This window comes from Orcinus orca, chromosome 9, assembly GCF_937001465.1.
Source record: "Orcinus orca chromosome 9, mOrcOrc1.1, whole genome shotgun sequence".
Classification (NCBI taxonomy): Eukaryota; Metazoa; Chordata; class Mammalia; order Artiodactyla; family Delphinidae; genus Orcinus; species Orcinus orca.
This window is the reverse complement of record NC_064567.1, coordinates 50,357,473-50,380,921: the sequence shown is the minus strand read 5'-3', so window position 1 is coordinate 50,380,921 and position 23,449 is coordinate 50,357,473. Positions and strand designations below refer to the sequence as shown.

General features: G+C 42.0%; 1 protein-coding gene and 1 long non-coding RNA gene across 3 annotated transcripts in view; one reads left to right on the top strand and one right to left on the bottom strand.

Moving 5' to 3' along the window:
* Positions 1-23,449, top strand: part of LOC117199845 (uncharacterized) — a 342,114-nt gene that overhangs the window by 44,347 nt on the left and 274,318 nt on the right. The window lies entirely within an intron of this gene.
* On the bottom strand, positions 8,670-12,163 carry NPVF (neuropeptide VF precursor). Its single transcript, XM_004265649.3, has 3 exons — positions 11,826-12,163; positions 10,237-10,643; positions 8,670-8,721 (listed from the first exon to the last, which is right to left on the bottom strand). The coding sequence occupies exons 1-3, from the start codon at positions 11,961-11,963 to the stop codon at positions 8,670-8,672; spliced, it is 597 nt and encodes a 198-aa protein (XP_004265697.1). The 5' UTR covers positions 11,964-12,163.

Here is a 23,449-nt window from a genome sequence, read left to right as displayed (position 1 = left end):
TAGATCTGCAGTTGGTTTGTGGTAAAAGAAAGTACATATAGAAATTCAAGAGTCAAATGTAAATATTTTAGCATTTGATCAATTTGTGACTTCAGTTAGTATTTCAATTTTGTGATAAATACGACCTTTGCATTCCATTGTAGATATTTTAATGTAGAAAGAACCTTGCAGGTTCTTAATGGGTACTGTTTTGTTTGTTTAAGTATTCTGCCTTTCCTAAAGGATGTGCTGATTCCCTAATGCTAATAATCCTTAACTCATAGGTAGGCTCAGGCTGCAAAAATGTTTACTTTTGCCTACTATAAGCTGTTGAATTGAGATGATTGTGCATTAGTTTAAAATTTTAAAGTTGTTAACTGAGCCTTTAGTGTGCAGTATTGTACAATATAAAACAAGAGGATCTTAAAGACTTTTTGTTGTGGTGGTGGTGGTGTGGTTTTTTTTTTTTTTCTTTTTTTGAGGCACGCGGGCCTCTCACTGTTGTGACCTCTCCCGCTGCGGAGCACAGGCTCCGGACGCGCTGGCTCAGTGGCCATGGCTCACGGGCCTAGCTGCTCCGCGGCATGTGGGATTTTCCCGAACCGGGTCACGAACCCGTGTCTCCTGCATCGGCAGGCGGACTCTCAACCACTGCACCACCAGGAAAGCCCCTCTTGTGGTCATTATTGTTTTGGTCTAAGAATTTTAAATTAGTTACGTACAAATGTGGAGCATTTTCTTCCCTCTAGTGGTTAAAAATAGCTTTGCACTATCGGTTACAATTCAGTGCTTTAAATTACAAGGGAAAAGCTATGTGATATTTTAAAAGCAGTTTGAAAATTAGGTGCATTGCCGTAGCTAATTAGTATTGCTGCATATTTTAAGAAAGTGAAACCATAGTTTTATGTTTTATTAACCACAATATACCAATGCCTGGAAATCTGCCAAGAGGTAAAATAAATTTTGAGATAGTTTTTCTTCATGATTAAAATAATATTTCTCTATCTCTACAAAGAGAGTATTAATTCCACATTAATCTCATTATAATATTATGCCGCTCCTCATTCTAATAGTGATTTTCCTGTTTGACTCCTATAATACATTAGTTCCTATATATAGGAAGAGAATAATGGGTGATAATACTTCGCATTTCCTAAGCTACAAATGTGATAATATGTATTACCTTTGTGTTATATTGTGAGAGGAAAACTTCATGATATATGAAAAACAAAAATGGGCTATTAGGAAGAATGTGATAGAGCCCTGGAGTTCAAAGAGGAGTGCTATAACATAGTAGGTGAATGGCTGTCGTCCATCCTTCATTTCTCAGGGAAATTAAACTAATCAAATGCTTCATTTTCATTACTGTTCTGAAATAAATGTGTTCTCATATCTGACTGGTAACAGAACCTTTGCTGTCCCAGGTATTTCTAAAGAAGCACTGGCTTCTGCCCTAGGTGAATACAAAATAGTATGAACTAGTGAGATCATAAAATACTTCAGGAGAAAAAAAATTAGCAACAATTACTTGCTTTCAAAATAAGCTTCAAGGGAATTTAGGAAAAATTTAATGTTCTGGTGAAAAAATCTAATATTCCTAAATAAGTCTGTCAGAATCAGAGCATCTCTAAAAAGCATCAGCCTTATTGTTGTCAGAGGCATTTCCTGGCAGGCAAAATAATGTTAGAGCTTTGGGTATGGTTACTTAAATATTAATAGTGTGAGTATAACTAGAGAATAGTGCCCGACTATGTAAAAAGTAAGTGAAATGGACTTAATACCACTGAATTGTACACTTAAAAATGGTTAAAATGGCAAATTTTATGTTACATATATTTTACCATAGCAAAATAGAATACATAAAAAAAGGCAAATGAAATCTCCCTGATTTTTTAATGTTAATACTTCTAACAGTGAATAAAATGTGCAATGTCTAATAAACATTTTAGGAGCTCAAGGCCACTTAATAAGTAGTAAGTTAAAATAAACATTGGGTATAATGTTCACCAGAAAATATTTTCCTAACTCAGTCTGACTCCAAACAGCAAAGTGATTATATTTTCCACAGGGCTTTCAGTAACCAACATCAATCTGTGAGAAGCAGGGAAAGGCTGCAACACCCAAGTACTCCCACAGTTCATATCGTCGGGCTGGGACAGGCTTACTTCGGATTTATTTTTATTCCCTTATTGCTTTGTCCCACTTCATGAATGGGATTGATAAGAAACTGCAGACAGCCCAGGGAGTGAGAGACCTAACCCGGCAGGAGCGTACTTACTGATGCCTTTCTCCCGCTCCACTTGCCAGTGACTGTGTAATTCAGTGGCTCTCTTGACCTGTACGGTTCTCCCACTGAAGCAGAAACTGATATTTGAGATTCATCAACAACAATAGCACTTTGTTTGCTGTAAGGAAAAAAAATCATTAGTTGCTTCTTTAGAGTCTAAGTTAAAAATGGTACAGCGTTTCTTCTGTGATGTTTTTACCCTTTATGGTCATTCATTCTGATAAGGTAGGCACCTCCCTACCTGCTCTTAAGGTAGATACCTTAAGGAGTGGCTAGGTTAAAGCTGTCTAGGAATCTAAGGTCTTTTTTCCTCTCTCTCTTCCTTTCTTCCTCCCTCCCTCCTTCCCTTCTTCCCTTCCTTCCTTCCTTCCTTCTTTCTAAAATCTGTATATAATGTTTAGAACATTGAGACTTTCTTCCTGGGCTCCATTGAACTCATATTTTCTGTTTAAAGCTTCATTCAACAAATGTTTCCTGAATGCTTACAGTATTTGAGGGCTGGATGGGAGGTGGGTGACGCGGTGGTGGATAGGATAGTGGATGGAAGAGGAAGAGTGTAAACTTTGACGTGAAACAGACCTCGGTGGAGCCCATTTGTTAGCTCCCGTTTTTTCAGAATGTTCTCTGCGAGCTCAGTTCCCATGTGTAAAAATGAACATAACAGGAGTGGCTAAAACAGCATTAAATGTTAAAACAGAGTTATCATAACAATCAACAGCCATTATTATTTAGCTGGGGATGGGATACAAAGAAGATTAGGACAGTCTAGTGCAGGGGCTCCTAATTAGGGACGATTTTGCCCCCCCCCCCAGGGAACATTTGGCAATGTCTGGAGACATTTTTAGTTGTCTCATTTGCAGGGTGGCATCTAGTGGGTAGAGACTACAGGTGCTGATAACCATCCTGTGATGCACGGGGCAGCCCCACAACAAAGAATTGTCCAGCCCCAAATGTCAATAGCTTTGACCTTGGTCTAGTGAAGGAAGAAAAATTAAAATATGCTATATATTTTATACAACAAGGAAGTGAGCTTGAGGAGAGGCTGGGCAGACCCGTCTGGTTGCCTATCCGATATCCATGCTCTTTTTTTCTATCATCATCGTGGTTGAGGCAATGTGCCCAAAGGAGAAACTACATTTCCCAGCTTCCCTTGCAGATTGGGGCAGCCAGTGACATGAAAGAGGAAGTTGTTGGATGGGGCCCTTTGGAAAAAGAGCACGCCTGTGCTTTGCGCCTTTCTTTTTGCTGCGAGATGGGCTGGTGGGAACCTTGTGTTTAGGATGATGGAGCAGAAAGATGGGAAGAATCTAGATCCTTGATGACTGTGGAATTCCCACACCAGCCCAGAACTGCTTCCTTCCAGGCTTTTTTTTTTTTTTTTTGCGGTCCGCGGGCTTCTCACTGTTGTGGCCTCTCCCGTTGCGGAGCACAGGCTCCGGACGCGCAGGCTCAGCGGCCATGGCTCACGGGCCCAGCCGCTCCCGCGGCATGTGGGATCTTCCCGGACCGGGGCACGAACCCGTGTCCCCTGCATCGGCAGGCAGACTCTCAACCACTGCGCCACCAGGGAAGCCCCTTCCAGGCATTTTAATGTGTGGGGAAAGAAAAGCCTCTCTTGGTTAAAACAATTTTATTTAGGTTTTCTGTTAAATGCAGCTGCATCCAGATTTGACCAGGGTCTTGAAAGATTTTTGATAAGTATAAAAGGGGCCTTTGAGCCGAAGGAATTAGCATGAACAAAGGCACAGAAATGTGAAAGTGCATGTTTCTAGGGAATAACATGTAGCTTGGTATGCTTATTAAATAAAATGATAAGTTGCATAGGAAAAGTGTCACGTAATGTTTGCAGGAAAATCTTTATGGAAAAAAATGAAAAAGAAAAAACACACATGAAGTAAGTAGAGGCCAACGCTTTCCCCTTTCTTGACTATTTCATTTTGTTGGACCTTTCATTTTTCTCACTGAGAAACTGGTCCCAGAGCCAGTACATTTTTTTTCCTTTTTGTATTTCTCAAGGTCATTGTCACAGTATGATGTATGAAATGTGGACTTGAGAGCACATGGAAGTTCCCTTCCTTGAAAATCATTGACGTATAGTGTGTGTCATCCCCAACTTTCCCCTGAAGCTCCACACTTTGCTCACCTTAACAGACTGGCCGAGGTTTAGGTTAAGCCCAATCCAAATGGAATTTCCTTGAGGAAGTGAAGTGTTGGAAGAGAGGAGGAGGGGTGGAGAATGAAATATTTGGGAGGAGGTGCCTGGGAAAGCACACTAAGGAGAAGAGCACAATTACCACCTCGCTTCTATTTGCTGCTGCTATAAAAAGCCAGTATTTGGAGGAAGGTCAGGCTAAACCACTCGAATGATTCTGATCGTTTTGGCACGTTATGTTCTCAGCACTTAAATGGCCAGTCAGATAACAATATTTATTTATAAATTGAATTAGATGTTAATTTAAAATAATTCTAGAAATAGAAATCTTCTGTGGCAGTAATTCCTTTTTTTTTTTATTTTTATTGCGGTACGCGGGCCTCTCACTGCTTTGGCCTCTCCCGTTGCAGAGCACAGGCTCTGGACGCGCAGGCTCAGCGGCCATGGCTCACGGGCCCAGCCGCTCCGCGGCATGCGGGATCCTCCCGGACCGGGGCACGAACCCGTTTCTCCTGCATCGGCAGGTGTGGCAGTAATTCTTAAACTTTATGGGGTACAAACTCCACTGAGAATTTACCCTAGAACTCTGAACTCTTCCCCCAGAAAAATGCGCATATATGTGTAATGACGCAGAGACAATGTCATTTTTAGCAGCTGTAAGCATTCTTTACAAGTAGAGATCCATCTTTGTTGCAAAGAATATCAAAAGTGAAGTTTTAATCAAAACACCAAAATCTGACAGATGTAAAATTCCAAAGCCAGATCACTGTGTGCAGACTTTTTAAAGGAAATGGTTGGAAAGTGGTTCCACTAAGTCCTCAATTTTCTCACCCACATGGAGACCATGAAAGTATAAGATTTGGGTTTATGAAGAGATTTCTTTGGGGAGCATTGTTACCCTACTGCGAATGCCCCCCACCCATGCCCACGTGCTGGGGATTACTGAGTCCATTACTCTTCAGGGAGGATCTTCTATACGATGAGGAAATGTGTTCCGTGTGGTTGAGAGAAACAAAAAATTGGTGCTCAACTCCAGGTCAAAAAGCTAAAGAGTCTGGGGGCAACAAGATAGAAGAGGCATGTTGGGATCACACCCAGTGTGGAGGGCGAGCTGTGGGTAACCAGGTATGAGCTGCAGGGAAGAGAGATTTGCAGAAGCTGTTTCGAGTCCTACTCGAGAGGACCCCTAGAAGACCATGTCCCAGGGTGAGGGCTGAGGCCAGCCATGATGCGTGGTACCGTCCTCTGGGTCCTGAGAGTGAATCCATACACCCTGGCAAGAACTGTTCTATAACTCCTTCCTTCTCATCTCAAATTCTCTTCCATCCCAGAAGAGTCCAACAGAGCCAGAGAGTGAGGAAGCAGTTGAGGTTGGAAAAGAGAGCAGAAGTCGATCTCATTCCTGTCCCCCAACTCAGACGTCACATGGTGAGGTGAAGATGAATGAAAGAATGTAGATTGAAACGTTGATTACAATGGAATTGAGACTGTGCATTTTGACTTAGGCCAAAGAACAGCTAAGAGCATCAGGGAATTTCCTGGCATCTGGCCAAGTTTCCATCCAGGGCCAGGGGAAGATTTCTGCACATCTCCTTCCCCACCCTTTACATTTTAAAGGGGGTAGTGAGACACACACAAAAAATTGCATTTTGACTACATTTCATGAATTGTGCAGTTATATTTTTTACCCACTGTGGGATGTAAGTAGACCTCTCAGGCCTGTGTGACAGGTTGGCCCGTGTGTTTCATGTAGAAAATGAAAGCTGCCCTGATTAATAAATGGGGGAGGGGGCACTGGATTTTGGGAGAGTAGGCAGAGGAGCCAGCAGGACTGAGATGGGGGGGAGCAGGACAGACTACATAATTTGTGGGGCCCGATGGAAAATGAAAAATGCAGCACTCGTTCAAAATTATTAAGAATTTCAGGACAGTGACAATAAAGCACTTAACCAAATGTGGGGCCCTGTGCACCTACATGGGTCACATGCCCATAAAACCACCCCAGTGAGCATCAGAGGTTAGAAGAGGAGGAGACCCTGCTAGGGGTCCAGGTAAAGAGAGACTTGGGAGAAGAAGCTTGTCTAGTCAAGCCTTTTTCAGTGTAATGATGTGCAATGTGATTGCCTCTTTGAGATCCCACAGATCTGCAGAGAGATCGCAAACTTCCTTATGTGAATGGATTTCTTGTAGAAGCTGGTGAAGGGGGTGGCAAGTGGCTAAAACAGAGTAAGCTACCTGGTTAAGGGGACAGCTGACACCTGGTTATTCACCTAACGTTTTCCATAAATTTCAAAGGTTTAGGTAAAGAACCCATGTTCTACGACAAGAGATTTCCTTGCATCATGTAGTATCAAGGGATCGATTGGCCTTTTTGTTTATTTATTAGTGCAGCAGGATGTTGCATACTTTCACTTTGCTCAGGATGGGCAATGGGGACCAAATCTGGAAGTACAGAGGCTCTATATACTTGACATTGTAATGGAAACCATGGATGGCGGGGTCCAGACACTCCTTCTGGGTTTAAGAAGAGATGGCAGAGCCACATCAGCCCCTGCTGTGGCCCATGCCCCTCCCAGCGATGTATGAGAGGTTGACTGGGAGGGGGCTGCTGCAGCTGCCCTTCACCCCGAAACCAAGCAAGAGAGGTTCCTAGAAAATCACTCGTACAGAGTGGGATCACGAAGCAGATCACCCATTTCTGATGGGTAGTTTGTATTGGCAGTAGGCTTGCTGATCGGCCTCTGCCCCTCCTAAGCAGGGCAAAGGGGGTTGGAGACAGATGGGGGCTGTGGTGGGGCAGCCGAGGAGCAGCTTCAGTCCTGCCTTGGCATGACAAGGCCATCTGCCTTTTCTATAGATGAAGTGGATGCTGAGAAGGTAGCTGTCTTGAGCCTTTCTTTCTGGCAATAAGAGGCCGTGGAGAGTACAGGTGGGATGAGGGTGGTTGGAAGAGATCAAGGAGCATCCAGGTCTCTTAGATCACTGACCTAGGCAGTGTGAAGTTCCCTCAGTGCTTCCCGAAGAACTCCCTTGTAGAAGAAGCAACATTGTATAGAGAGGATGAGACAGGGACTCTTGATTCCCAACCCCATCCTGCCCACCCCCCTCCCTTGCCCACCCAACACCCTGGAGAAGATAGGAGAGATTTTTTTCCAGAGACCTACCATTTTCCCTCCCACCACCCTACCTCGGGCGTGAGAAAGGGCCGGAAGAGAAAAAGAGCAGCCTTGCTCCTTTCCCACTTCACGTCCTTCCAGCCCCCAGCCCTGCCAGCAATGGGGGAGGAGAAACTTTCCTTTGGATATGAGGCTGCCATCTTCAGCTGGACTTGACTGAGTTTTTTAATATCAAGAAGTGACGAGGAAGTTTTAGAATCTGTCCAGGGTATCATTAAGGTGGTCTCTACCCAGCAGGAAAAGGAGATTCAACACAGCCCAACTGGGGGCAGGATGGGAGAGAATTAATACCATTTCTGGCTTGCACCCTAAGGAATTGAGGTTGCTCAATAAACTGATTAATATCTGACTAAGGACTTCTCATTCTATGACAGAAGTTGAATCACTGTGCATTCGCGTGGTGGTGTACTGTGTTTATAAATTGTTAGTTTTAAGAGTGTGATTAGATTTTCTCTGCAAATCAAAAACTTGAAATATTAAGTGAGGAGAAAAGAGACACACCAGAAGGCAAATTTCCAGATATAGATAGAAGAGACACTTAGGTATCTAATAACTGTCTTTCTCTTTTATCTTTCTTTTAAAAAAATTTTTCAATCTATCATGGATTCACTAACAGTTGATGCAATGGCAGAAATAGGTGTATAAAAATATTTGTAAATAATTTATTATTCACGTTCATTTATTTGTCAAACATGTTATTCTGTTAAATTATTTAATATTCATCATAAAATTTGCCAGGCTACTCCTCTATTTAATTTTTTACTTAAGTGTGACTGTGTTCATACGATAGTGGTGTGGCAAATCAGTCTCTCTCTCTCCTCTTCTCCCCATTACTAGAGGCTTCTTAGGTATATTCAATGCTTTTTTTATTTAGACAAAATTACTTCATCTTTCATTTCATCTTTACAATATTCTTTACATTTTTTTAAAACTTTCAATATATTAGCTGTACTGAGAAGGAAAAATTGCTGTGAATGATAATCTATTAAGAGAGGGCAATGACTTCATGCCTTGTTGTCTTCACCTCAGAGTTGTTACAGCTTTATGTCGTCTTTAGGAACAGGCTCCAGATTTCTTATTTTTCTTGTTTCAATTCTGCATCATCTATTTTCTTCAATCCCAGTCTCCTAAAATGTAAGCAGTACAAAATATTCTCATCCATCACAACAATAGCATGTAAAAGAAAGCATATGCAAATGCAGGTCGTGACCCTAATTGCCTAATTATACCTGAATTGAATTGTGTTGCACTTGAAATGAGTGAGATGTTGATGGGATCCTGAATTTGTCATGGGCACTTAGAATGACAATGTTACCGTTGACTTATCTCTCTCCCTCATCGCCACCCCACTCCCAACATCTGATTAGTTGCCAACCTCTACCTGTACAATATCTCAGGACCTCAGCAGAAACATCAGTGGTTCTCCTTTTCCTGATAAACAACATTCAGAATATTTTATGTGGCTCTGAATATCTGCACCCTCTGCTCTTACCCCACCCTTCTTGTCTTCTTTCCTCTTCTCACCAAATTGAGCCCCAGCTCTTCTTGGCTCACCTTGCTTTGTGCCTTTGCTCATACTCCTCTCTTTGCCTGAAAATACCCTCTGTCTTCCCTCTAGTCTCTGAATGTTCAAAATAGAGTCACCATTCAAAGTCCAACTCATGAAATATCCCTGGATTCCCACATGAAGAAACATTCTTTTTTTTTGAGTCTCTGTAAGACCTTATTAGTGCCTCTCATATCATTTCATTTATCCTATCAAATATTGAGGGCTTACTACCTGCCAGACAGTTCTAGGCGTTGGGAATATGACAATGGACAAAACTTATGGGATTTATAGAACTGAAATTCTAATAAAAAGGATGAACCCTAAATATATAATATGTCAGATGAGGATAAGTACCATGGTAAAAATAAATCAGGAGTGCTCTGAGAAGCTCTCACTGATAAGATGTCACAACCTGCCTCCTTATTTCCTTCAGGTCTTAACCAAAGGGTCAGGTTCAATTTTATATAAAAATTTTTTTTAACATATGCTCTGTACTAGAACATAATAGTAGCTTATTAAATTTTTGAACCTCTTGTGGTAGCTTGTGCTCTGATTTGTACTAGTATATAATTCAATAAATATATATCAATATAAAGAATGATTATAATAACAGGAATTATTTATAAAATGAGATCCTGGAAAAAGAAATTTTGATTTAAAGTTGAGGAAAAAGATCTTCTGAATTTGAGACCTGGGTTATTGAGATGGTGTCCTTTGTACCTGCAGGCAACTCCCTCATGCAGGACCTTTTATGGTAGAGAGGTCAAATGTTGGACAATATGTCATAGGCATGAATTCCCGATTCTGTCATCGCCTGTTACTACTTAGTGAGTGACTGTAGAGTAATGAGAGGGATGCCCATATGTGGCTTAGGGGAAGTTATCTCATTATTTCATACCTGTAGTCATGATTATAACTGACCTTCTATAGCTCTCACTTGACAGGTGTTTATTTCCCTGTGCCTTTTCCTTTTGCCTTCCAAGAAACCTAACTTTCTTAGAAACTTCTTTCGAAAACACGTAAGCCTTTTTAAACTTTCTGGATTAGCTCTACATAACTGCCTATGCATTTTAATTGGTATTCAAGTACTTACCTTAGGTTCTTTTGATCAGGATTCTGGATTTCTTGGGGCTGGCAGGTCACGGAGTAAAGTAACCCATTGGCAGATGATGAATGCATGGATTGTTGGAGCAAATCACTCAGTGTCTTGGTGACACTTTTGGCTATTGTTGTTCTCCCAAACCTTTGGGGCAGATTAGGAACATGTCTCGAGATGCTGTCCTCTGTATTGCTTCCAAATCTCAGAGGCGGGTTGGCCATCGCCCCAGTGCTTCTTTCTTCTTCCATGGTCCTCCCAAATCTCAGTGGCAAGTTGGCTACTGAGGGTGGCATTTTGTTGACTGCAGGTGTACTCATCTTAATGACGTTTTTTGGACCCCAGTCTTTTAACTCTTCAAAATTGAGACTTCTTTCTTTTCCCCAGCAGAGATCTCCTCTAGGCTATAATTAGAAATAACCATTAAAATAACATTATTATTATAAGCAATGGATTTAAACCCCAAATTAAGTTAAATCCAGACTTTAATCTGTAGGATTGTTAAAGCTATGAACAAAGTTTGTGCTTTCATGTGCAGAATTTTTAAAATAAATAATTTGTATTAAGCTTCTTAAAGCAATCTAGTTTCACCGTCCCTGGACTATTGTAAGACAACTCTAAAATATTAATAAAATATATACAGTGCATGCAGCAATGTGTTCGAGCAGCAAGAACATAATGAAGTAGTGAAATGAGGCAAAAGTTTATTCTACTGCAGTTATTCTCCTTCAGTTTTGATTCATGTTGTTTATGAACTATTTCATAGATTTTTATATTTTGTTTTTAGAGACACCTCCCACTGCCTCTCCATTTCTCTTGTTTCCCTCCTCTTTAAAAGCCAAAGTGGTGGGCTCATGAAAGCAGAGATGCTAGCCACATTTTGGGGTACAGCTGGAGGAGACTTCTTTTTTACCTGTTCATATTCAGAGTTCCACTGTAAAAGCATTTCTCAAGAAATTGATTGCATTTTTGTCAGTATGTAAATTATATTAGTAAAACACCGATTGCTTTGTGGGTTACTACACCACTACTATACCAACTTTAAAGCAACCACTTAAAATACGGCAAATATTTAATTGGATTTAGTTTTACCATGAAAGTTTGTCCATATGAAGATTTTTAAATAACTGTTTTCTGATTGTAAAAAGTAATACCTATTCATTTCAGCAAATTTGGGAAATTCTATAAAGGCATAGAGAACAAAATAAAAATAACAGGGAATTCCACCATCTAGGGATAAACATTTTGCTTTGATATAGAAAGACAATTCAAATGTCCAGCTGAAATGTATCCAGTACTTATTTCTGCAACTACTTATTACAGCTGTGCACTTCTGAGTCAAATCGAAAATTAATGCACCTTATGCTTGCAAAGTATCAAACTCTGCACTAAAATGGTCGTGAGAGGCCAAGCTGTGTGCTGTTGTGCTACCAAATACAAGTTAGAGCCGTACGCTGCCATGCGAAGGCTGAAGTGTGACAAAAAACAAAACACAAACTTCTTCCTTACTCTTTACAAAAGCACTGGACTCAGGACAAATGTTCAGTAGTTTATGCTAGTCATGCTAGATAGAGTTAAAAACTTACCTCAGAATATTTGTCATAATTCTTTTTGCTGTGAAGATTGGGCATCATTGATTCATCTGAACAGAAGATGTTTGATGTTAATAAGATTGAAGTGGCTAAAGTCAGTAAAATGAATTGTTTTGATGAAATAATTTCCATTTTGTCCAAAATCTAGAATTAAGTTTATATGTGCAGCCTGATGTCTATATGAAGGGAGATTGTGGTCTTTTTATCCTGTCCAAAAACAAAGGAAAGTTCACTTTCACAGCGAACTCAATCCCACGTGTTTTAAGCACCAACATTAATTAGTGTTTAACTGAAATATGTATGTAAGGAATGTGGGTAATTCATTCTAGGAAGACAGCAACGTTTCTGCTTGCAAATTCATTAACTTTGAAAATAATTTTCTTCCTTATGAAGAAGCATTTAATTAGATAAGTTTGGGGCCATCGTCATTAAGATTCCAAACAGAATGCTTCATTTCTCTGAGCTCAAACAAGAAGTATTTTCTTTTTGGTGTTTACGTCAATTCTTGGGAGAAGGAAAGAAAAGTATTCAATACATGCTAGCTCTGTTAAAAAAAAGTGTTTTTTTTCACACAAAAGAGTTAGGCGTAGTATTTTCAAAATGTCAGACAAAATTACAAGTGTGAAAAGAATTCCAAATCACATAAGACCCAAATAAAATGCCATTAATTAACTTTTTGTAAAATGCTGTTTGGTTATTAAAAAGCTTCAGGAGTAAATGTCAACTGTAACGTGGAGGGTGTGCATAAGACCCAGCGATTGGCATTTTGACAAACTGGCTGTCTCAGGAGAAGCTGGAGGCAGCTCAAGGCTTTTTGTATTTGCCCTGTGGGCCTTATTTGGCAAAACTGTATAAATCACCGGGATTTTATTTCTATGACGATGCCGCATCCTACCTTCCACCTCAAACCCCTTAAGAACCCTGGCAGAGGATGGGTAAATCACGCACATGCTAATTTTGTTGCTCCCCTGGCCCATATTATTTAGGTAATGTTGTGGTCTGTGCACGGGTTGGAAGAAGAATTTCCAGACACGAAGTATTTTAGAAAAGAGTGAATTTATTGAGAACAAAGAGCAGAGTTAGTGATGGGCGCTACAGATACAGCCAGTCGGCTCTCCCTGGTCTATCAGGAAGTCTGCCCGCTTTATCTCCTTTCTTTCTTTCCCTGCCCAAGTCGCATGGTGCACGGTTCGTACCTCAGTTGCATGGTTTGTGCCTTAGCCACACACTCAGGGGTCATCTCTCATGGTCAAGATGTGATTGTTGGGACAGTTGGCCCATTTTGTGCCTTAGTTGTGCGGAGAGATCACTGGGACAAAGGGGTTGCCTTTCGTCAGCCGGTGGCTCTCAGTACCCCCATTCTACGGCATACAGGCAAAGAATGGGTTCTGGTACGTCTCGGGAGCCTCCCTCAGACTCACCCCTCGGCTGTATCCTTAGGAACTGGAAAAATTTGACCCTGAAAATCTCAAAAAGAAGAGGCTCATTTTCTTTTGTAACATGGCTTGGCCCCAGTTTACATTGGGGAACCAAGAACAATGGCCTCTTAATGGCACACTAAATTATAACACGATCCTCCAACTTGATCTCTTTTGCCGGAAACAAGGAAAGGACTCAGAGGTTCCTTATGTCCAGACCTTTATGGCCCTTAGTCAGAATCCGGATCTGAGGGACTCATGCCGCATGTGTCTTTCTGTTGCCGCCTTATCCCTCCGACCCCCTCTGTCTCCCTCTCTAGCAGATCTCCTAGACGACCCTCTACTCGACCTTTCCTGTCCCCCACCTCATCAACCCCCTTTGTTTCAGCCCCCGCCCCCGCCTCAACCCACAGCTCCCCAACAGGCACCCCCTTATCGGGGCGAAAGCCCCCTCTCCTCACACAAGATCAAGAACTGCCCAACGCCAGGAAACAGGTTCTAATATGCTCCCCCTAAGGGAAGTAGCAAATGGAGACATGGGCATTATTAGAGTCCATGTTCCCTTTCCCATGTCTGACATTTTCCCAAATTCAAAACAAGTTAGGTTCCTTCAGTCAGGATCCCACCACTTTTATTAAGGAATTTCAGGCCCTCACTATAGCCTTTGACCTGACCTGGCAAGCCATTCACATAGTCCTGACCACCTGTACTCATGAAGAGAAAAACAGGATATGGGCATTAGCCCAAGCTTGGGCAGATGAGTCACAGCTCTGTTTCCAAAACCTGGATGGATGGGGACCCATTTGGGGCTAGCTAAATGACTCTCTTTGTAACTACACCCTCAATTTTAATCAGACTAGCCTGGAGTGGAATCCCTGGTCAGAGGAAAATAAATATGATGTACATGAAGGTAATTTCACTTTGTATTGGGGAAATTCAAGGAAAAATGAGACTAAGAAATATATTAATGAAGACCATATCCCCATAAATTGCTCGGCCCTGGGAACTAAATATGTGGGGATCGGTGTGACTACCCGACACTTACTTAGTTTAACCTCCCGACAAGACTTTCCTCCAAAATATAACATAATTCAACTAATATTTAGAAATTTGTTATGCCAATCCCCCCATCACACTCATAATCAGTCAGAGCCTGGCTTCTCCCCTTTATGTATAGATGATTATTTCCTCAGTGCCTGGCCTTCCCAATGTAATCCTAGGCCATGGGACCCCAGTCTATTTCCAGAGGAAAACTCCCAAAACGTCAGGGCCTGGCTCTGGGGACCCACAACAGGGGTATCCTTGAGGTGCACCAGATTTTCATTTCTATGCAGTAACAGGGTCTGTATGGATCTTCCCACACTTTGGAGGGGCTCCTGCGCAATTACTGTGGTGGTCCCAGAGGTGACCATTATGACTACAAAGGATTTAGCTTCCTTAGGCATTCCCAACCTTGGGTCCTTCCTCAAGGAGGCCTTCAGACCTGTCTGGGAGAGACAAAAACAAACCACTGATTGGGGGGACATGCTTATGATAACCCAGTTCTTGAACTGCCTGAAATAATACACAGCGTTTTCAGAGGGCTCTTTGGTTTGCAGGCATACCCCTCTTAGAGAGGAGCGTTCTCCATCTCACCATCATGGTCCAGGAATCTTGCAATGCTACAGTAGCAGCCATTGAGGAACAGCAGTCAGCCCTAGGCTCTCTGGCCAAGGTGCTTTTACAAAATAGGAGGGCCCTTAATGCTATAACAGCTGAGGTGGGAGGTGTCTGTGCCCTACTAAATGAGACAGGCTGCTTCTATGCTCATACCTCTGGCCAGGTTGAAGAAGACCTTCAGAGTCTAAAGAAAAAGATCAAGTTAACAGAATATTTAAAAGAGAGAGCAGAACAGTGCCCCAGCTGGCTTTCCAGCCTCCTCTCCTCTATGGGGATCCAGATAGGGACATGGCTGTTTCCCTTGTTGGGACCATCAATCCTGATAGCCTTTGTTTTGTTGTTTGGACCCTGCATATGAACACATTATCTAAGTTCATCTCCCAACAGGTTCAAAAGATTCAATTCCAGATGGTGCTACAACAAGGATACCAGCCAGTTGGCACATGGACTATGTTGGAGCAAGCCACCTTATCATTCCGCGGGCTCTCATCTCCCTCCGTAAATACACCCTGACAGAGAGTGGGTATCGGGAACCCAGGACCCCTCTAACGCCCCTGTCCAGCAGGAAGAAGCTAGGAACGGTCATCACCCCTTTCCCCAATAACCTGGGCTCCTCTGGCCGGAGATGGGGATAGGTAGATAGTCAGTCATGAATGGGGTATTAAGGGGCCAAAGATTTGGCCCATAAATAAAAAGAGGGGAGAATGTGGAGCCCTGCATCAAGGACACCCTACGTCAAGGACACAGGACAAAAACTCTGGAATTAACCAATCCCCCATAACAACTGTTGCCATGGGCTCTCCTGATCTAAACTGGACAGCCCCCCGACTCCATATCAGGTAAAATATTCACCATGTAGCAACCTTATAGCATCCTGACCAATCACCTAATGCCATCCTGCCAGCAGGAATTTTCTTTGTCTTGAGGCTATAAAAGTTGGCTACTAGCCCGCAAAGGGGGTCGACTTTCCCTGGCTACCAGGAAGTCGGCCTGCTGTTCTTGCAGTGACCCTTCTCTTTTATAAACTCTGTCTTCCTTACATTCTGCCTTGTGTCTGGAAATTCTTTTCCAACCTGCGCTTGGACCACAACAGGTAATCTCGCATTGCCACAGGCGCATGGACATCATGGCATAAGAAAAGAATTTACAGAAATAAATGCTTATTTACTGAAATGCCAAAGCAGGTCTCTTTTGGAGCAGCTGACTGGTATTCTATTTACTTATTCATTTGGCTGCCTTGCATCTTTGTTGCTACACCCGGTCTTTCTCTAGTTGTGGCGAGCGGGGGCTACTCTTGGTTGCGGTGCATGGGCTTCTCATTGTGGTGGTTTCTCTTGTCGTGGAGCACAGGCTCTAGGCGCGTGGGCTCAGTAGTTTTGGCTCACGGGCTCTAGAGCGCAGCCTCAGTAGTTGTGGCGCACAGGCTTTGTTGCTCCGCAGCATGTAGGATCTTCCCGGACCAGGGCTCGAACCCATGTCCCCCGCGTTGGCAGGCGGATTCTTAACCGCTGCGCCACCAGAGAAGTCCCTGACTGGTATTCTTAAAGACCTCCTTTATCACTAGACTGCCTACGTTCTAGAGAAATCATTACTTGTTCCCACCTCTCCATTCAACCCTCTCAGGAGAAAAAGACCTTGCACTGATCGATTTCTAACACTCCAGCTACTTCTAGATACAGGCACTTAGAGGTGAATTCACAAAAGAGCAAATCATAAAATTGCACCTTTTATGTCAAGAATTGTACCACCTCTAGCTTCTCTCACCAACCTACCATAATTTGAGGTATGAGATGGGCAGAAGTGAAGACCTTTCTCTCTATTAAAGATCTACAGAATAAATCAGAAAGTTGAAAAACAATTGTGGGTAAACTCTTGGGTACCCCAAGGTCACACTTGCCTGTGGCCTCTCTTAAGGCAGTTGACGTCACTGGTCTCATTTATTTTGGACTCTGGTAGCCAAGAATCCCCACAGCAGGAGGCAATTAATTCAATTCATAGTCTACTGTTAATTTTGCAATGTTGTTATTGGATTATTTGGGTTTAATTTCCCTGAGGATTTAATACATTTCTCTTCCAAATTGTTCCTTTGCAAACTGCTGATGGAACTTCCTGTTTATTGTGGTCAGTAGATCCAAACTTTTGAGAAATGGGTGAAGCAAGGAGCAAGTTATGTTGGCCGAGTTCAGACTCTGGAAAAAGTGGAATGGATCAGCCTGGGTCTCTTTCAAAACATGCTTGTATGTAGTTGTTTCAAACTTTAGCAGTTCACCAGTTTTCAGTGCTGCTACTTGGGGTTTTGGCACATCAATTAATTTTTCTGACTGCAGTCAGTATCCAGAGTAGCTGATGTGACTAATTACTCCCTTGCCCCGACTGGGTTTAAACTTCCAAGTTTAGAGTATAATTAGAGTTCTAATCTTATTAATATAGGGCTTGGCTCTTTTCAACTACATCTTCTATTAGCTTTGAAAATGTTAACAGGTATAAGAGAACATTACCTAACATACACAATACGAAATCACCATAAATCTTTTGATGAAATGTGCTGCCATATACCTAGCACATTTAGGGATTCTTGATGAGACATATGAGCATACAAAAATAAAATCTATCTCCCTGATGTGTGGCATTTCCACACATACTTCATTTACTAAGACTTTAGAGAACTTAAGCCTACTCCCTTCTAAGCTATTCTCTCCATCCTGGACACTTCTGAGCTTTGGAAACCCCAGATACTTAGCTTCCTACCAGACAGTGCTGTTGGGATGTCCCACAAGCATCTCAAGTCCAGTATGTCCAAAATGGAATTTATCCATTCAATACCTGTCTCTCCTCCTGTTTTCCATTTCAGTGAATAGTTACTATATTTGTCAGGGTCCAATCAGAAGACAGAAAACACACAGTAATTTGAATAGGAAATGGTTAATATAGGGAATTACTAGTTATAACAGGAGATTAGCTATAAAAGGGTAAAGAATACTCGAGGGTCAAGGGAGAGTATCCAAGGGAAGGACAAACTGACTGGAATTCAGCCTGTATTGGAGAAGGTGTGGATAGTAGAGAAGTCTGTTGGGTCACCCCAACAGACTTTTGGGTCTTCCGCATCACGGTCTACAGTTAATTGTGTTGTTTCTAGTGTTGAGCTATTGCACTCGATAATAATGGCCTATATTTTTTGACCACTTGTCATGTGCCAGGAACTGTTCTGTTAAAGTGCTGTTAAGCACTTTGTGAATTAGCTTCTTTATCTTTCATGATAATCCCATAAGCAGGTACCATTATTGTTCCTATTCTACGGAAAGGGAAACTAAGACACAGAAAGAGTAAGTAACTTTCCCTATAGGTGGCAGATCCAGGATTGAATGCAAGCAGTCTGAACACTTACTCCCTATGCTGGTCTGCCCAATCAAGCCTGTTATCTCCTAACTTCTAGATAGCTCTTACAGCTGTTCATTCGTCTCCATCCCCATTGCTTTTACTCAGTTCATCGTTTTCTCTTGCCTAGACCTTTGTCTTTGTCCTCTTCAGTTCTTCCTTCACCACACAATCAGAAAAAATTTTATAATACAATATATTTATGATTTCTTCCTTAATATCTTCCAATGGTTTCCCACCTCCCTCGGAATCCCTAAGCCCACTCTCTAGGACCTGTTCTCTGCTTATTTCTCCAGCATTCTCTCTCACCATTCCCTACCAACTCTGTTTGATGACTAACTTCTTTCTGCTCTTCCAAATGGATGAGGTTTCTCTTGCCTCCAGGCCTCTGCCCAGGATTTTCCTGTGCATGGGGTATGTATCCACTCCCCTCTGTCCTTCTTACACCGATTCATTGTTTGGGTCTCAACTGAGGCATCCTACGTTGGGAGAAGACTCTTCTGACTTCGCGTTCCGTCAATGGCTCCTTTCACTGACTTGCCCTGTTTCTTGTCTCCTCTTCTGCTGCTCTGTAAATTGTGTGAGGGCGGGACCTTGCTTGTGCAGATCATAGGAGTATTTCTATTGTCTATCTCACAGATGCTCAGAAAATTTTATTTCTAAATAAATGAATAAATTTTTCATTAGTATTGGGAATAGGAGTTAAAACTGAAGTTGCTTGTTACTTATTTTTCCCGGTTTTGGCCACCGACCAGGGTTTTCTCTTTACTGAGACTTATATATATTTTTTAATTTAAAAAATTTTTCTGCGGTACGCGAGCCTCTCACTGTTGTGTCCTCTCCTGTTGCAGAGCACAGGCTCCAGACACGCAGGCTCAGCGGCCATGGCTCACGGGCCCAGCCGCTCTGCGGTCCCGGACCGGGACACAAACCCGTGTCCCCTGCATCGGCAGGTGGACTCTCAACCACTGTGCCACCAGGGAAGCGCGAAACACATATTTTTAGACCTTAAGTTTGTGGCTTATTCTGAAACCATAACATCTTAACATTCTCTTGCTGAGGATTCTCATCGAGGACTTTCCCAGACTGAGACCTCTACATGGACCATCAGGGATAGGTAGGTTGAATGTGAACTTAGGTTTATTCTGTTGTAGTGGAGCATGCAGCTTGATAAGTTCAATATGTCCTGATGGATCCTGCTGTGTTGATGGGCCAAAACACGAGGAAGGGTGTGAAAGGGGACTGCACAGCCTCAAGGAGGGCTTCCTGATGATGCTTCAGGGTCTCTCACTAGGCAGACTTCTTAGGCCCACTGGCTGAGCACAGAAAAGGGTTCTCTGATTGCTTATTATTTGTCCACACCCACTAGCTGCACGCTAACCTCTGGCAGGCAGTCAGAGTTGGGGACAAATCATTTCCATCAATCAGGAAGTGAGCTGACTTGTTTTGGGTTTAGGACTTTGTAAGGCTCTGGTTTATCTGAACTCCTAGTAAAACATTTCAAATAAGAGACTGTTTTTGTGCCATGGGCTGTATGTTTTTATTTAAATCTTTATATAGAAGGGCCAGCTCACTCCACACATTGATCTAGGCCCCCTGAGGCCGTGGCAAGATCTACCAAAGAGGTGATGAATTTTAATATCCAGAGGAACCTCATTATAGAGCCCTTCTTCTTACCCTCAACCCAGCCATTTACTTCCAGGCACTTGCCTTTTTACACTGTTTATTTCTTCCTTTCTCTCTAAGCATAATCCAACTGTTATGCTATGCAGAAGAATTGATGGCCATTATAGTTTATTTTGCATTTCATGTTTGCGAAGTATTTTGCAACCATTTGTTAGCTAATATCTGGCCCTCTTTAGAGGTGGGTGGTGGTATTACTGTATAATTTATTTCAGTATTATGTGTGCAAAGAGAAAGAAATACCTGCCTTGGTTCCAAACAAAAATATCCCTATGCAAATTGTGTAAAATTATTATTTTTAAAATGTGTGGTGGTGCCTTTGTTTCAAGATTTATGAGTGGCTTGTTATAATGAGCTTGTCATATTTTGGCAGGGTTGTATTTACTTCTGTATTTACGATGACAGATTACAATGCCAGGGCCTTGGAAGGTGCCGATGTGAATGTGAGACAAAGATTATTCCTTTATGTAGTAAAAGCAGTTGAAATTCAATTCTGGTTGAAATAACTTAAAGAGTCAAATTGTAGAATACAAGAAAAGACATTAAATATTTATAAAAATTCACATGATTTATTCTAGAAGGTTGATTAAATGGCAAGGTCGCTATATCTAAAGGACGTATTTTATTTTTTAATTTTTAATTTTTTTTAATTTTTTTTTTTTTGTGGTACGTGGGCCTCTCACTATTGTGGCCTCTCCCGTTGTGGAGCACAGGCTCCGGATGCACAGGCTCCCGACGCGCAGGCTCAGCGGCCATGGCTCACGGGCCCAGCCGCTCCGCGGCATGTGGGATCTTCCCGGACCGGGGCACGAACCCGTGTCCCCTGCATCGCATCGGCAGGCGGACTCTCAACCACTGCGCCACCAGGGAAGCCCTAAAGGACGTATTTTAGAACAATACATTGAACAAACTTGCAGTATCAGTATTAGATCTTTCAAACGATATGGTGTGGTACTGTTTAAAAATAATTTAAAGCAATTGTGCAAGGCTGATTAGGAAGCAAACTCTCCTCAGCAAGGCCTTCCAACTCGAGCTTTTATGTTTTTTAATGTTTCATTTTTATTGACATTTTTTCCCTTGCAGGAAAAATGTGTGATTTTTACTAGCCTGGCAGGGGGTTGTGGTACCTCTTGCCAAAGTGTCAAGAAAACTACGAATTCTCTATATGAGGGACAAAGGCCAGATGTTTAGTTAAAACAACACATAGCGTTTATACAAATATAGGTAATGGAAACCAAGACCTTTACTGGGATTTCTTTTTTTTTCTCTGTTTTTGGCCAATCTTGTCTTTTGATATTTTTAAAATAAGCAAGCAGCCATCTTGTTTTTCTAACCTGAGCAGAAGAATTTAGTTTCTTACAAAGTGTGTGCTTTTTCAATACCTTGGGTTTTTTTGTTTTATCTTTGTTTTGAAGGATTCTGCTCCAAAATGTGGAATGTGTTCTTCAAATAATAATTTGCTTTAATAAAAAGAAAGTGTGAGACTTTGAATAGCTTAGGAAGGACCTAGCCTAATCCTTAGGCTGACTTTTTCCACTATCCTGGCCACACCTTCACTGGGGAGGAAATCTGTTGCTTAAACCTACACGGATGTGGGTTTTGGAGGGTATTTAAAAAGACAACTGTTTCTCATCTCAAACAGAGGAATAAGGACAGATGGGTGACCAATAAAAATTAGCATCATCATTCAAATGGACCCTCCTAGATGCTCTTTCATCTCTGATGGAAAAAAATGAAAAGGGGGTGAATTGAAATATGCGTATGAATGGGTTGTTGTTCGTTTAGTTTTTTCTTCCTGATTGGGGGTCACGTGGTTTCTGTGCTCCTGTGGGCTCTTGGTGAGAGCTCCCACAAGGTCTGCAGGAGCCATGCCATGCCTTGGTTCTGAGTAGAAGCTGGCCTGGCTCTGACCACACTTGCACTAACACACGGGCATTTGGACTTTATTCTTTTCTGTTACCAGTCCTTTGGCTTTGGCCATACTTCCTGCCTCTTCGCTCTAGGTCTCAGCTCATGTGAGTACCTCATACCAGTGGGCCCCTGGATTACACTGGCTGGACTTCGTCACTGAGAAGGGGGTTACACTTCTCTTCAACACTGGTTTTATTGGACCCTCAAAGGGATGTGTCCATGACATAGCCAGAATTACTGCATGGCAGTTTTGCTGGCTGAACTCAGTCAGGTCCATGACATATAAAATGCAGCCAATTCTGAGCAAGCAAATAGAAAAGCCCTCGGCCAAATAGTTGTATTTGGAGGGGACACTTAAAAACATACTTTTAAACCTACAGTGACTTTGGGTATAAATTTAATTAAAGGAGAAGATTTTCTGGTAATCTTCTCATTGCAAAAGGTGAGATCTAGACAGAAAATTCTATACTTATGGAGGTTAAATGAACTAAATAAGTGTTAACCTAATCCTGTTAAATATCAACTGGATTTAATTCTAAACTGGGTTTTGTACCAGGTGAATTTAAGAAATCAGATATTTCCTTTTTGAGTACCTATAGTAAAGAAAATAGACAAAGCTAGGAAAGGTTTCAGAATATATTTAGATGCACAAGCAGGCATACCATCTCTAGGGACAATAGCCGATTATAAATACAGGCTTGAATGACCCGGAGCAGTTTAAGAATAGTGGGCTTTGGCTGATGGGCCCTGGTGGAGCCCCTTCTGATTTAATGATAGCAGTAGCCAATGATCCATGGTCTAGAAGCATCAACGTGGATCTTCCAATAAATACCTCCTCTGTCTGTGCCCCATTCCCCAACCTCTACGTCAAGAGCAGTAGAATCGCCCTTCCTATGTTGTCATATACTTTAGGCTGAAGTTTATTTAAATTTATCTCTTTAAAACTTTCCTTAATGAATATCTTGACCTGATCTCATTTGGATTAAAATATCCAGGGGGGAAGGGGTCCTATAATCCTAGGCAGTCCCTGATACACAGGCTAAGCAGGGCGTGGTGAGAGATGGAATAGAAGAAAACTCACTGTGGGCTCACTTTGGACCTCCCTGCCTCCTGAGTGGTTTCCTGTTCGTGTAAGTGTTTTGTAGTTGAGGCCTTCATTATTGAGGACAGCAGCAAAACTAGGCTCTCCTTTACCTGAGAGATTACTCAAATCCTTTGTTGCATATTACTAAAATTTCTAATGTGTTTAAACAAAATGGAGAATTTATTATGAGGATACTGGGATGTCTTATGAATGAGACTGGGGCCTATAGAACATCTGGAGCCTAGGATTCAAATCACCATCAGGACTTTCTCCTGCATCCTCGTTTCTTCTCTCTGTGCATCAGCTTCATTATTCCCTCCTACCGCTGTCTTGATCTCTCTGCTTCTCTATCTGTTTGCCAAAACTTCTGAGTTTACACATCCTCAGTTTCAGCCACCCTATGAGAAACCGCCTCATCTGAGTTCCAGATTCAACATGCCAGGAAAAGATTATGATTGGCCCGGTCTAGGTAAGGTACCCCATCCCGA

What these genes read in the sequence shown, in the direction of transcription:
- NPVF (XM_004265649.3), bottom strand. Translation starts at nt 11,963, where the DNA reads ATGGAAATTATTTCATCAAAACAATTCATTTTACTGACTTTAGCCACT. An exon ending in ATTATGACAAATATTCTGAG is followed by an intron (nt 10,644 to 11,825) that starts GTAAGTTTTTAA and finishes TTCTAATTATAG; the next exon opens with CCTAGAGGAGATCTCTGCTG. An exon ending in CCTGATCAAAAGAACCTAAG is followed by an intron (nt 8,722 to 10,236) that starts GTAAGTACTTGA and finishes CTTACATTTTAG; the next exon opens with GAGACTGGGATTGAAGAAAA.